General features: G+C 41.4%; 1 protein-coding gene across 2 annotated transcripts in view; it reads right to left on the bottom strand.

Moving 5' to 3' along the window:
* LOC128615338 (gamma-aminobutyric acid type B receptor subunit 1-like) overlaps nucleotides 1–967 on the bottom strand; it is a 60240-nt gene extending 59273 nt beyond the window's left edge. For both annotated transcript variants that reach the window (XM_053637327.1, XM_053637328.1), the window contains exon 1: nucleotides 742–967. In XM_053637327.1, the coding sequence (XP_053493302.1) occupies nucleotides 742–867 (126 nt within the window). In that variant the 5' untranslated portion in view covers nucleotides 868–967. The remainder of the gene's footprint in view (nucleotides 1–741) is intronic.
* Between the last annotated feature and the right edge of the window lie 15126 nt (nucleotides 968–16093).

The raw sequence follows: 16093 nt of genomic DNA, 5'->3' as shown, positions 1-16093 counted from the left end.
AACAATAGTAACTACAGACAGAATCAATCATAAATAAAATACGTTTCCTAGTCATTTCTCTCTGGTTTTCCATGGCAGGTACTGAATAAAACGCTTTTATATAAATAACTGAATATAAGATGACGACTTTAAGGGGTAAATCCATCCATCCATCCATCTTCTACCGCTTACTCCTTTTCAGGGTCGCGGGGAACCTGGAGTCTATCCCAGGGAGCATCGGGCACAAGGCGGGGTACACCCCGGACAGGGTGCCAGTCCATCGCAGGGCACAATCACACACACACTCACACACCCATTCATACACTACGGACACTACGGACATGCCAATCAGCCTACCGTGCATGTCTTTGGACTGGGGGAGGAAACCGGAGTACCCGGAGGAAACCCCCGCAGCACGGGGAGAACATGCAAACTCCGCACACACAGGGCCACGGTGGGAATCGAACCCCCGACCCTGGAGGTGTGAGGAGAACGTGCTAACACTTTAAGGGGTAAATATCAATCAGCAAGTACACACAGACACCTAAATAAATGGATCACCACTGAATGAAATATCATGAATAAGTACGAGTTAGTAATATTAATAACCTCTGTAATCTTTACTTGAATGCATAAATCACCCAAAGCTTGGCCAAGTTATCGTCCAGTCGCCTAAATAATGCTTTTGGGACCATAACGCACGAGTCGTTCATAGTTGAGCGAGTGCTGAGTGTTTTAAATGAGATTTTAGCCATCACCTACCCTGCTATCGTAGTAGATCAGCTCGAGCTCGTAGTCCGGCAGAATGTCCGTCCTCTTGTTCACCAAGTCCAGCGCCATCTGAGCGGAAGGGAGGCACGCTTGACCCCCGGGCCATCCTCCGCTCATGGGGAACAAGGCGCCGATGTAGAGCTTCTTCTTTCCTAAAGCAGGGCAGGACCAGGAGAGGAGCAGAGTGAGCGAGATGAGTGCGACTCTACGAGGGGTCCCGAAGCGCCGAACCCCGACAGGATGCTGGCCAGCCATGATTTGAAGGGAACCGAGTTAGAAGTGTGCACTTTCAGCCCACTGTGTGATTTTATTTATTTACTTATTTGTTTATTTATTTATTTAAAGTCTGCTTTGGAAGGAGGGAGTGATGGAGTGGATGTTGCACTGCTGACTACCCTTTCAACATATTCGTACTTGAAGAGTTTCGGACAGTTTACCGACTGCGTCGCTTCAAAAGAGCCTGATAAACCATGCAGCAGATTTCTTTCAGTGTTCAATGACTGTAACTGAATTAAATAGTAGTCATGAGGAGGCTAATAAGGCTAATAATTAACACAGGCGCAGGCCAGCAAGTCAGTTAATTGAATTCGGGCAGTCAATAGAAGTTGATGATAATTAAACGGTGCCGTTTTATTTCAGCCGCAGGACATAAATGTATGTTCCTCCCGCAGTACGGCTTGTTCGTGCAAGTTTTAGGAAACGAAACAAGGCTGAAAAGGAAGTGTTTCGGTATTTCAAAGAAGTACAACGGACACCCTTGGCTTGTTGACACTTTTACATCGACTTTACAGAAAATACGCATACGTCTACATACTCACAGCTTTCCCGAACATCACTCCCGTTCATTTCGAACAAATTAACGTCACATGTTTTTGTTTTTTTTGGTTCACAATCACTGCAGTGCAAGAACATCCACTCAAGCTAAACCCTCCTCAGGACGTCTCATTGCAGAAACTATGACGCCGGAGTTAAAGCGACGGAACTATGTGTGAGCCGGTCGTGATGTGGCTAGTCCATAAACCCTGTAGCTGAGACAGAACAAAAGAAACGGTGTGATAAATGTTATATGAAGAGCCGTGCTTTCTCGGGATGCAGCAGGGAGACTGAGGGAAAGGAGCAGAATGTGCCAGGTTTTGAGTGAGAGAAAGAGGGAGGGGAGAGAGAGAGAGAGAGAGAGAGAGAGAGAGAGAGAGAGAGAAAGCAAGCTGCAAGGCAGATAAAGGGGAGGGCTCGCGCTCGCTCCCTCTCTGTTTCACAAACCACTTTGAATTTGCAACCCTTTAACGCAGTCTTTCTCATTTATCTCCCTCCTCCCTCTTTTCTCTGCCATCTATGCACAGGATTTCTCCTCCACATCTCCAAAGGGACCTGCACATGCTTTCATGCTTTCATGCTTTCAACACCTGCTACTTATGTGCTTTTATCCTGCGTTCATGTTAATGACGAACATTTAATTCTGAAAGTGGGATTGACGTGAAAAGAATTTCACTTTATCCACTTCGCTCTTGCACACTCAAATAAAGTACTATATATATATATATTTATATATATATATATATATATATATATATATATATATATATATATATCACGGCTCATCGCTTTCTCCGTCTCATAAACCTTTCCATCTATCTCCATCTGCCAATCAATGGAAGCATTTCATTTAGCAAGGATCATTAAGCAGGTCTGAGAGCTAAGCCAAACTGCATTATCAACCCGGGGTTTTCACTCCCACGCGATCCTCCACATCTTCATCACTCACTGAGGTCACTAATCCCCGGGGACTGTGCACCTACACAATAAAGAGAAGATACTCTCGCTAAACCCTCTAAGGTGTATACATGTTCAATGTGGAAAGATGCGATGAATAACATCTGAAAAGCAGTGGTCTGACACCTGTGCACCGCTGTTTGATGTTTCTCGGCGCTCTGTTCCTCTTCAGCCTTTAATTTGAGTAACACGGTGTTTTCTGTCTCTTTGACTGTTCTGTCAGTCTGCTCTCTCTAATCCTGTGAGTCTTTTTTTTTCTACATTCATCCATTTATCCTTTTTAACCTCTCTGTACTCTCTCGCTCTTGGCTGCATGTAGTAGAGTACGATTAAACAAATGAGATTAAAAAAAAATATATTATACTTGGTCATTTATTATTTGAGGGAAATGATCCAATATTAGATATCTGTGAGTGGAAAAAGTATGTGAAGATCTTGGATTAGCAGTTCATTTGAAGGTGAAATTAGAGGCAGGTGTTTTCAATCAATGGGATAATGATCAGGTGTGAGTGAGCGAGCGCCCGGGTTTTATTTCAAGAACAGGGATCTATCAAAGTCTAATCTTCACAACACATGTTTGTGGAAGTGTATTATGGCAAGGAGGTTTCTGAGGAACTCAGAAAAAGAGTTGTTGTTGCTTATCGAGCTGGAAAAGGTTACAAAACCATCTCTAAAGAGTTTGGACTCCACCAAATCACAGTCAGATAGATTGTGTACAAATGGAGGAATTTTAAGACCATTGTTAACCTCCACAGCAGTGGAGACCAACACACATCACTCCAAGAGCAAAACGTGTAATAGTCTGCGAGGTCACAAAGGAACCCAGGGGAACTTCTAAGCAACTACAGCCCTCTCTCACATTGGCTAACGTTATGTAATGTTAATGTTCATGCGTCCACCATCAGGAGAACACTGAACGACAATGGTGTGCATGGCAGGGTTACAAGGAGAAAGTCACTGCTCTCCAAAAAGAACATTGCTGCCGGTCTGCAGTTTGCTAATGATCATGTGAACAAGCCAGAACGCTACTGGAAAAAATGTTTTGTGGACGGATGAGACCAAAATAGAATTTTTTGTTTTTAATGAGAAGGGTTATATTTAGTGAAAATAAAACACTGCATTCCAGCATAAGAACCTTATCCCATCTGTGAAACATGGTGGTGGTAGTGTCACGGTTTGGGGCCTCTTTTTCTGCATCTGAGCCAGGACGACGTGCCATTATTGATGGAACAATGAATTCTGAATTATACCAGCGATTTCTACAGGAAAATGTCAGGACATCTGTCCATGAACTGAATCACAAGAGAAAGTTACTAATCACACACATCGTTCTACCAAAGAACGGTTAAAGAAGAGTAAAGTTAATGTTAATGACCTTAATCCAATAGAAATGTTGTTGAAGAACCTGAAGCGAGCAGTTCAAGTGAGGAAACCCACCAACATCGAGAGTCGAAGCTGTTCTGTACTGAGGAACGGGTTAAAACTCCTCCAAGCCGATGTGCAGGACTGATCGACAGTTACAGGAAATGTTTAGTTGCAGTTATTGCTGCACAAGGGGGTCAGATACTGAAAGCAAAGATTCACATACTTTTGCCAGTCACAGATATGTAATATTGGATCATTTTCCTCATTAAATAAATGAGGAAATGAGGAGTATAATATTTTATATATATATATATATATATATATATATATATATATATATATATATAAACACACACATTACTTATTTTGAAAAGGTTTTACAGCTGCAAACTTGTCTTGATGACATCATTAACGTCTAGACAGTTTTGCAGTTTGAATATGATGGAGCGAGTCTGACTGATTGCGTGCACTTCAAACAACCATACCTGTGATTATCTGCTGTGCTTGAAAGACCATGCTCCCATTTCCCCAAACCCCACATCGTTTCTGAGGAATGCCTGCTAAACGGCCAAAGAGCTGATGATAAGGCATACGCTGCAGGTAATCATGCACTCTCTCCCTCAGATGCAGGTTAACATATTGCAAATTAGTGGTATGCTTGTAATATTTATCGCACCATCGAAGACCTTCCAACACTCGGCCCTTGTTATACGCAGCCGTTTCAAAGAATAATGCATGGCTAATGGGTTGCTAAATCAAGGAGACCACAAACTCGTGATAATTGTACTTTGCCCAAGACAATGAGACACAGGAGAGCGAGTGAGCACATTACTCTGTGAGAGACGCCTTGAGCACTCTCTGGATCCTTGCTCCATAAATTCTGCCGACATCTTGGTGCAAAGCTGATTAGCCATTCTGGACTCAGTCTTAAACAACGGGGTAATTTTATAAAACGAGTGAAGCACTTTAGGGGAAGTGCTCTGTTGGAAAGCAGTAGCTGTAGTCCATCCACGGCACTGCTCCATCACTCCAATCCCCCACGTACACGCCTTCGTTATGTCTGTCATGGAAGACGTAACGTATACCATGCAATACTCATTAACTGTAGCACACCATCTGTAACTCATATACTGTAAATTAAATGTGTTCCCTGCTGTTATGATCTTGCCTTCCCTGCTTTGCGTCATGGCTCCCCTGGCAACCAGAGACATTGGTTTTGCTCGCTGTTTTGGCTTAAGTGCTTGTTTTTATTTATTTATTTATTTATTTATTTGTTAGGCTCCACCCCGGTCCAGTCACTGGTTTGTTTTCTTATCGTGTTCACCTGTTCCTTGTTTCCCCTAAACACTCTGTGTATTTAAACCGTCTCCGTGAAGTGTTATCGGTTCTAAACCTTAGTTTTTTGGTTTTTTTTTAAAAGAATAAAAAATCTAACTACACACCATTATGTTTCTTTCATCGCCCTTACTGGTGAATTAGCATAGCCTACATCCAGTAAATCCGCTTTTATCGTAAATGAAACACTAACCAAGCAGTTCTCCTGGGTGTTATTAAAAGCTATTTGAGAGCTTCTCATTTCCACACAGAATCCATGCATATTCTCAGCATACACCCCCCAACCCCCCCGAAACAATTATGACAGTTAAGGTTGCGTGAAAATGTAAAATACAGAGTTCAGAGCAAAGTCCAGAGGACGTTCGTCCCCCAGCCCTGTCCTTCTGTCCACCTTCTTAATCAGGCAGTCTGGTCGGTGATCATCCATAATTCATAATACATAATACATGCCGTCACTTCATAACTGCTTCGTTTAAAACTACTGATTATAATAACGTCTTTTAATGTTTTCATTATCTAATTTCTCTCAATCTAATAAAATTAGAAGATACACTCTTTGGCACGACTACGTTACAGTATTACCAATAGATTAGATCAGATTCAACTTTGTCACTACAGAGCCAATGAAATGCAGTAGATATGATAGATATAAAAGAGAGACAGTTATATATATATATATATATATTTTTAAATGATTTACCAGACCAGAGAGCATTCAATTTAAATGAAGTTGAAAATCAGACTAGTTTGCGTTTGTCTGATTAAGGAAAACAGGACGCATCATTCGGTAGCATTAAGGCAACTCCATTAATCATCTGATAAAACAGCACTCCATTGCAGACTGTAAGTACGTCTTTGTGCCTGGACGTCTATACGTATCATGATCTCGACTTGGCATTCATTTCCACAGACCAACTCAAATGAACCACACCGACTTATCTAACCCTTTATACCGACTTAAAACTCCAGCTTTTTCTTTAAAGCGCTTGAAACGTGTCTTCGGCTTTTCAACCGAAAAGGCGTCGCGCCACGCTAGACTGAGTGCTGTCAAAATTAGTATGAATTTCCATGCACACTTTTTGAAAGGAATGTCAAGGTTGATGGCAGCAGGAGAAGTAGTGAGGTGAAAGTCTTTCCTCTTGAGAGAAATCCAGCAGCTGTCAGGTGGCGCTCTGGGAGGCAGGAGGAGGAGGAGGAGGAGGTCAGCGGCTTTGTCTCACGTGCACGGAAAAAATAACTACGCTACACTGCCTCAAGACACGTCTAAGACATGATATCCATACGAGCACTGGCGTAATGCTGGAACTGAGCCTGCAGATCATTTTAGTACGCTTAATGCGAGTGCGTAGACTTCGGAGTCTGGTTTCCAGACGTCAGAACGCAGTATAGTCAAACTGGTTTAAAACGTCGCATAGACACGACCCACAAAAACGACAGCAACGAGCACGTTCTGCCCCGAAGCTTCCAACCCAAACAAAAGCAGTATGGTGGCCGTGAATACAATGGAAGGAATCAGTGGCACTCCCTAATCAATGGTTTGTTTGTTTATTCCTCACGGATTCGTAGATAATACTGGTACTTTGCACCAGCATGAGACACTCCTGGTGTCTCCAGGGCCATTTCACAAGCATTACCACAATGCCGGGGGTGAAAGTGTTGCAAAAACGACGAAGGCTTAATTACAGGACTGCGCTGTGTTCGGGCGTCATCGGGGTTGTATTTCTCTACAACCGAACGTCCTGAGAATGTCCTCTGCTTTAATGTGTATTTCTATAACAGTGTCACATAAATCAGGAAGTTGAAGGTTGTTACCTTCAAAAAATACGACTGCAGCCAGATACATCCCAAATGATGCGTTCAAGAGCTTAAACAAGGCCCATAATGTTGCCTGTGATATCCCATAATGATATCAAATGCGTCATATGGTGTTCATTAAGAGCGTTCGAGCTTCCCTAAAGTTTTGCCTGGAAAAAAACGAGAATAGAGGCAACACAGGTGTTATGACAGCCACAGGTGTCAGAGATTTAAGACGTGCCATTTCGCGTTTGAAAAAGCTGCCAGATAAATCTAAATTCTTCTGCAGTAATGAACACTCCCCTGCCCTCCACAGGCTCGAGGAAATGAGCGAACTGACAGCTGGCTGCTGGCTAATGATCATACGGCAGCACGAGCGGAAAAAAAAAGTTGCACGGGTTGCCAGGCTGGCAGCAGGACGGAACGATTGGACCTGACGGTTGCCAGGTCACAATGGGCCACCGCGATTGGTTGCCCAGGTTGCCAGGTCACAGCAGGGCTCCACGATTTGTTGCTTGGGTTGCCAGGTCACAGCTGGGAAGCACGATCACCTGTCGAGGTTGCCAGATGCACACGCTGACTCAGAGGCCACCAAGGAAGCGTATGCCTCGACAACTCTGGCTTATAGAAGGCAAATAAGTTATGCGCTGCCATTTTTCGTGCCCCCCGTCCGTTCAGGAAGACAACGGGCGAACAAAAGAGCCACGCCCAATGGTGTGTTTTTAGGTGGGAGAAACAAAAGAAGGTATACAAATAACACCGTTGTCTGATACGATGCCCTCCTCCTACCCACTCCTGCTGTGGGAAGATTCCTGCACAGAACCACACACTTCTCCTCTCATCACCATAGTAATCCTTTTATTTGCACGGCACGGAGAGAGCATTCTCCCGGCAGATTCGCTTCACTTGACACCAAATTTCATTTGTTGCTAAATTCCTGGATTTGAAATTGCATCAGCGGCCGTTTTTCCCCGGCTCCCCATAGGTAATTGACAGATTGCGTTCTCCGTGCGTAGGGGAGAGAGAGATCACTCAGCAGTGAGGAAAGACAGAGCGAGAACCTAAAAAAGCTAAGCACACAGAGAGCTCAAGCACGCTCATGCCGACTCGTGCGAGAGCGTGCTTGGGGTTGTTGCTTCAATATGAAACGATTGTAGAGAGACAGCAGAAGCCATCAGCAGTTGAGCGGCAAATCGGTAGCCGGTGTGCTCGCTGCTCTGCTGAATTGGAGTGTGAAATATGACCAGGCGCTGCTTAATAACACACCTGCTGCTTAGAGCGTCTGTTCATTTCAATCCTCCACTAGCCCAGTGATGGTTAAAACTCTTGGCTCAGAAGCTATGACTCAGCCCGCTGATTAACTCTCGCTCAGTCCTGTCTTTTTCATTCATTTCACTCAATCACGCCTCCAGAGCAGACGCAAACCGAAAAACATCTTCGCACGCAGCACATATCTGCTTCTTAATAAAGAGGTTAACAGCCTTGTTCTAGCAAATAATGCAGCGTGTGAGAAAAAACACTGTCTGAACATCTAGCTGACTTGAATAGGAAATCGAGTTCCATTATACTGATATTAAATTATCGTATGGTATCTCAACGGTACATATTTTGTACGTCAATGCAGCATACCTTAAGGGCCACTCTTTCTACTTGAATTAGCTTTTAGATCAATACATGCGCCTTTCCAAGTAAAAGACACTTGAGGCTGGCACGCCAGTGTTAAAATGTATAGTTTATACCCTTTTCTCTGTGGATGTAGCGATGACGATAGTGGCACAAAAATGTTATTTCTGCTCATGCTGAGCTAACACAATCCCCGATTTAATTATGATCCTGTAACGCATGCTCGTACTGCGGAATCCCAGCACAGCACGGAGCTAAAAGGGCAACCAGCTAACAACAACTAGCTAAACATTAGCTCTCTCTCTGGCTCTCTCTCTCTTTCTCTCTCTCTTATTGCTGTGAGGCTAGTGATAGCAAGTTAACTAACTGAAAGACAGTGTGGAAAACAAAGCCCACACATCTGGTCACATCTGTTATGTGTATTTATAATGTCTGAAGAGTTTTACATGGGTTTTATAATCTGGTCTGGGATTTCATTTGTGCCTTCCATCCTTGCTGCTGAAATAAATAAATAAATAATAATAATAATAATAATAATAATAATAATAATAATAATAAACCCCACTAAAAACCAGTAGTGAACATTCTAATGGTTTTCACTAGAAATACCATTACAAAACATCAGCTAGCCATTAAAACCATTACCATTACTAGTCCTTAATAGAATTCATTACAGTTTCAATTCAAACCAATACAATTCCCATTATAAGCTTTAAAACTATTACGAATTCTATAAGGATTTCTATTGTTTAGTTTTTTTGTTTGTTTGTTTTTCAGCAGGACTGTCTTTTAGCTAACTAGCCAACACGAAGCTAGCTTGCTACCCTTGGCTCTGTGTTTCTAAAGTGTTTCATGTGAAAACATATGACCGTGAAATACTATTACAGGCTTTCTGACTTCCTGACTTAATACTGATGATTTTTTTTTAAAACCAATCTCTTAATGTACTGCATCTATCAAAGAAAAGAGCAACCAGCTAACAACAGCTAGCCAAACATTAGCTAGCTCTCTCTCTTAGTGCTGTGAGGCTAGTGATAGCAAGTTAGCTAGCTACTTGTATAACATCTATGTACTGCATCTATAAAACAGGCTAAATCTAAGAAAACACTAATCTACTGAAGGCTTAAATGAGTATACTAGGAGTTTCCCTGTCCAAGTAATAGAAAACAGCTCCTTTTTTAAAAATGGGATGTTGTTAGCAGTTATCATGGTGCACCAAAAACAGCGGTATTGGGCTGTACATTTATCAAACTCCCATTCTTTTGATATTTCCAAACCCTACAAGTTACCTGCCAACTCTTACTACTCTCTGCCTACTATAGTTCTTTTAATTTCTTTCCTTTTTATTTATTTATTTATTTATTACAAAACTCATACACCCTGACTGCTCATCTTTCATGTGTTCCCTGTCGATTCTACATCCAAGCTTCCTGACCCAAGCCCCCTAGCTCTCTCAATCCCATCCTTCTCTCTCTCTCTCTCTCTCTCCTCTCTATGCTTGAATATAATAATGTTAATGTGATCTGCAGCCCATCCATAAAACACACTCTAATCACGCTGGCTGGATGCTAGCGTAGCCGAACGCACTCTGCTATTTCTGGTAGCGACATCCCTCATGTTTATAGCGTATCTCTTATGATTGTGTTGTCACACGAGCGTTTAATTCATGCCTCGAGAGCGCTCTCGATTTTTCCTGACTTTGTTTCAATGAATAAGAGACAAGGGAATTAATAGGACTGATGCGATGGTATTTCCAGGTCAGAGGAGAGGAGGAGTACAGTAGAGAACAGAAGTGAGACACTGACAAACAACGTAGCAAACCGGGTTCGGTCGAATCAGCTTTCTCTTTGTAATGGGGCTGCAGTCTATTAGAGAGGATCCAGAAATACTAGGAAGCAAGAACTTGGATATTATAAACACAGTACAGCGAAAAAGTCTTAGGCTCCCTATTTTTTTAGTACAAACTTTGTTGTAGATTTTTATTTAATGACTTCTACATCATTTCTACAGCATTTCTTTGCATGTGCCCAAGATGTTTGCACAGTACTATATATATATATATATATATATATATATATATATATATATATATATATATATATATATATATATATATATGCCATCAATTATGCATTCAGCTAAGAAGAAACGAGGAATGGGATTGGGCTATGGATTAAGATGATGTGTGAATCATTTCTGTCCATATCTTCTCCACCATATCACTGTCATTTCTCTCCATATCTCCACCAGTATATCTCTCATTTCTCTCCATATCTCCACCAGCATATCTCTCATTTCTCTCCATATCTCCACCACCATCACCACTGACAAACCACTTAACCTGGGCCGAGCTGACAAGCTGATGGAGGCAGAAAGGGTCAGCAGGACACGCTGATAAATCACAGCTCTAATGACAGGGGGAAACTGCAGCTCACAACTGGTAGGCCATTGACCGTGCCTCTCTCTCCACCTCGGCCTTCGAAATCATCAGTGTGAGACGGACTTGAGCGCAAAAAAAATAAAAATTCGAGGGTATGTGATGACCTTGCAGGGACATGCTGGATTGAAATCAGTAGTAAGGCTTTATGCACTCACCTGCCTGAATGCTTCCTGATACTTGAGCTAAAGTTTCAAGACTTTAATGAAACATGTAGTCATTTCTTTTTTAATATAATATTATGAGAACACTAAAAATGAGGATAAAAACAGCCAAATGAAGTAGGTGAAAACTCTGACAGCTTAACTGGAAGTACTAAATGTTCCTGTTGCTGTTAAATACTTCTCGGTTCCAGATGTCGTGAAACATAAAACATTTTACTCGCCATATCTGCACTGAACAGATGGTTTAAACAGGCAAGGTCATTCATTTACAACCCCAATTCCGAAAAAGTTGGGACGGAATGGAAGATGCTAATAAAACCAGAGAGGAGCGATGTGTAAATGTACTTTGACTTGTATTTAAACAGAAAACATATAAAGACAAGGTAATTGATGTTTTACCTAATCAACTGTATAGTTGTTTTTTTTTTAAGGTAAACATTTATTTTGAAATTGATGCATGCAACACATTCCAAAAAAGTTGGAACAGGGGCAGTTTAGGACTAATAGCGATGTGAGAAGTTGAAATAAGAAGGTGATGTGAAATAGGTGAGGTAATCGTCTAATCGTAGTACATAAGGAGCCTCCAAAAAAGGCCTAGTCCTTCAAGAGCAAGGACGGGTCGAGGCTCAGCAATCTGCCAACAGATGAGTCAGCAAATAATCCAACACTTTGAGAACAACATTCCCCAAATATGAATCGGTAGGACTTTGGACATTTCATCTTCTACAGTGCACAATATAATTAAAAGATTCAAGGAATGCGGTCAAATCTCGGTGCGTAAAGGGCGAGGCCGAAAACCACTTCTGAATGCGCGTGATCTCCGATCCCTCAGACGTCACGGTCTTAAAAACCGTCATGAGTCTGTAATGGAGGTCCTGACATGGGCTCGGGAATACTTTGGTAAACCTTTGTCAGTCGACACCATTCGCCGCTGCATCCACAGACGCAAGTTAAGGCTTTACTATGCAAAGCAGAAGCCGTACATTAAAACTGTCCAGAAACTCCGCCCCCTTCTCTGGGCTCGGTCTCATCTGAGATGGACAGTAACACAGTGGAATCGTGTTTTGTGGTCCGATGAGTCGACATTTCAAGTAGTTTTTGGACAAAACAGCCATCGTGTTCTCCGGGCCAAAGCGGAAAAGGAGCATCCAAGCTGTTATCAGTATCAGGTCCAAAAACCAGCGTCTGTCATGGTATGGGGGCGTGTCAGTGCCCATGGCATGGGTAACTCGCACATCTGTGAGGGCATCATTAATGCAGAAATATATGTACACATTTTGGAGCAACATCTGCTGCCATCCAAAGCAGGAAAATGCCGAACCACTTTCTGCCCGGATTACAAGCGCATGGTTGCGTAAGCAGAGAGTGCGGGTGCTAGCATGAACTGCCTGCAGTCCTGACCTGTCTCCCATTGAGAATGTGTGGCGCATTATAAAGTGCAAAATAGTTCAACGAAAGCCCTGTACAGTTACACAGCTGAAGAAATGCATAATGGATGAATGGGGGAAAATTCCTCTTGCTAAACTTAACCAACTGGTGTCTTCGCTCAGCGTCCAAACGCTTAATAAGTGTTATTAAAAGAAAAGGCGATGTTACACAGTGCGAAACAGTCGACTGTCCCAACTTTTTTGGAGTCTGTTGCAGTCATCAGATTTGAAATGAGTGTATATTTTCAAAAAATATATTAAATTCAAAGTAAAACATCAAATAATGTGTTAATAATGTGTTTTCAATAAAGTACAGGGTGCAACAGCAAGTCATCTGCACAGTTTATGTCCTGTTCCAGAGTGATATTAAACATACTTTCACTAAAACTGTCATTAAAATAGACAGCAATGCTTTTCCTAATATCTGTGTTAAAATTGGCAGAGGTGTTAATTAACACAATAGCAGCATTAAAATAATAATAATAATAATAATAATAATAATAATAATAATAATAATAATAATATAAGTGTTAAGCAGAATTGATAAAACACTAATAGTGTAAGAATAGGCACACTGTTGAAAATACTGTTAATTAAAATAAATAAATAAATAAATAAATAAAGTCATATAATCTTGAAATAGACAACAATATAAGTATTATTTAAAATTACCCCAGCTGCTTATTTGTGATAAAGATAAAAAATAGGTTATGACAAATATTGATTGGCTAATATTTTAGTATACATACATACACACACACACACACACACACACACACACACACACACACACACATACAAATTGGGCTTCTAGTGCTATAGAAAGAAGAATTCCTACATTTTAAATTGAAATTTTATATACTTCTTAACTGTATACATATTGCTAATTTGACTGTTACACTATATAAGCCTAGATCTGCATTGTTTATTGAGAACTAGTGTTAATCTGTTTAATCTTTAATACGGTGTCATTTTCCATCAAATCAGCATTTATTGGGAAGGAATTCAAATCTGAAATGAAAAAGGATTAAGTTCTTACCATATGAACTGTATTATTTCTAGAGGAAGTGATACGATAAATGAATTTTATACGACTAATGCTTCTTTGGAAGGTTTTCCTGCTGAATAAAACTGAGGCCCATAAAAAAGCCAAAAAGGTTCTTCTGGTCAGTGGAGTGAAATGTGCGGTGTGATGAGTGTGAAGAAAAAAACTGAGGAGGTGTATGATAGTCATCATGATGACAACGAAAAGGAAAAGCGAGATGGCGATGAGGGGATCAATTACTGGCATGATGATGACCCTGATCATTCTGATCACCTCGACGCCCATCACGATAATGAAGAATTATTCCTGTGGATGAGACGTTACTGTAACACCAGGCAGGACCTGCTCATGTAGGCTGAATGGCTCAGGGAGTTTATGATGAGGAGGATGAAAGAACAGCGGTCTGAAGAAGACTCAGAGATGGAAAATGATGAAGCCCCACCTCGTAGGCGACAACGTCGGGACCATGATGAGGAATACAGTCGTTCTGAGCCCATGCTTCATCAGGATGGAATAATTGATAGTATTGACTTACTGCTAGATCTCCTTAATGGCACCCCTGTGGTTCTGGAAATGGTCAGAGGGGACATGCCGTCTTCTTAAGAGCTATAAGATTTTGTGCAGCTAAAATTTCCTCGTTAATCCAGTCTTTCTAGAGCCAATGTGATCCGGAATTTAGGCTGTAACGGTGTAAAGATTCACCCCTGTTTGAATAAGTGCACTGATTTCCAAACAGCGTTGGAATCACACGCACAGTTCTTTTTTATTTTAAGGAAGGTGTAGGTACCGAAGCCTCCTGGCCTGTTAGAATAATCAAATATGCAAAAATACTCTATATAGCCAAAAAGTTTGTGGACACCTGACCATCACACCTGACCTCACTAATGCTCTTCTATATGAATGATCACAAATCCCCACAGCTACGCTCCAAAATCCAGTAGAACGCCTTCCTGGAAGAGTGGAGCGCATTATAACAGCAAAGGGGGAAAACATCTGGAATGAGATGTTCTACAAGCACGTAAGGGTGTAATGGTCATGGGTCCACAAACCTTTGGCCGTATAGTGTATCTTACATTATAAGTTACTCATAAAGAAATTTTACAGCTAAGATGGGAACACTTACACGTTGCACCATGCCAGGTTACACTTATGAGTCTTGTTCGGGTCGTGGATAATTGTCCAAGAATAGAAATACTTATTTGTCAGAGGGTGGACGAATGATAAATTCATGAGCTAGCCTACTAGAAAGCTCCAGTGTTCTTCCAATGTTTTGCTTCCCAGAACTCTAATTCACTCGGCTAAAAAAATGGTAGCTAACAATGTATTAACATACGGGTGATTTGTTAGCTAGTTAAGTGCGTTAATACAGACTAAGGGAAACGAACAAGTATATGATGGTGTAGAACGATACAGCAAAAATTGTAAGCACAACATTCCGGACATAAGATGTGGTGTTCCTTACGTCCCAAGTAAACGATAATGTCTTTTCTGATTTTCTCTTGACATCCATAATGTGTGTGGTCTTAACTGTAAGCTTTGTGCTGCGATGTATATGGCAGGTTTGTGTCACACTTTATTTTGCCCGATTTCATCAGTATCTCCACTACCTGCATGTTCCTGATCCTGAAAAGATCACCTGCACAGTAATTCGTAGAAACCGGCAACTAGATTACGCCATGGCCGTATGTAGTGCAGCAGGTGATGTGTGACACATGACATGTCAAGTTTAAATGTAGCTACTATTTTTAAATGATTGTTTTGCGAAAGTCAATAGGAAGTAGGGTTTATTTTCTTTCTCTGGTAGCGAATAGAAAACTTGTCCTGGGCATCGGGGTTACTGATTTATCCGATCCTATAGCAAATATTTGGACAGACGTGGGAATACGTTAAATTTGAATAGGATGAAAAGGTACCAGTGGGTTGTGTGAAAGCTGAGCTGCTTGAAATACCCGACACTTGTACAATAAAAACACACCACTGAGAATACAAAGTTGCTGACTACAAGTAATTAGAAGTTTTTAAATACGTCTCTGAGGTTGTCAGTAAGGCTAAACGCATCTTTAAGGGCATCTTGAAAATCTGCTCATTACATTCTATTATTACAACACAATTTCAGAGTCCTTCCTATTAGTATATACAGTTTGCCAATGCCAAAACACCGAGGCCATGATTTGCTAAAGGTTTGCGGTGTGGGTAAGGGGAGGAAAAAGAGGAACAGCGGGCAGGACAGAGGAAATTATATTACTACAAGGCCATACAAGAGACAAACATGAGGATCCTCTAACTTCATGTCAACCATGAGACAGAAACCGGATGAACAGTAACATTGAGGTTCTGGCACTATAAATATTGTCACCTCTATGGCTCTGGAAGAGAAAATAGC

This window comes from Ictalurus furcatus, chromosome 12, assembly GCF_023375685.1.
Source record: "Ictalurus furcatus strain D&B chromosome 12, Billie_1.0, whole genome shotgun sequence".
In the NCBI taxonomy this organism is placed as follows: Eukaryota; Metazoa; Chordata; class Actinopteri; order Siluriformes; family Ictaluridae; genus Ictalurus; species Ictalurus furcatus.
This window is presented reverse-complemented; position numbering and strand designations above follow the sequence as displayed.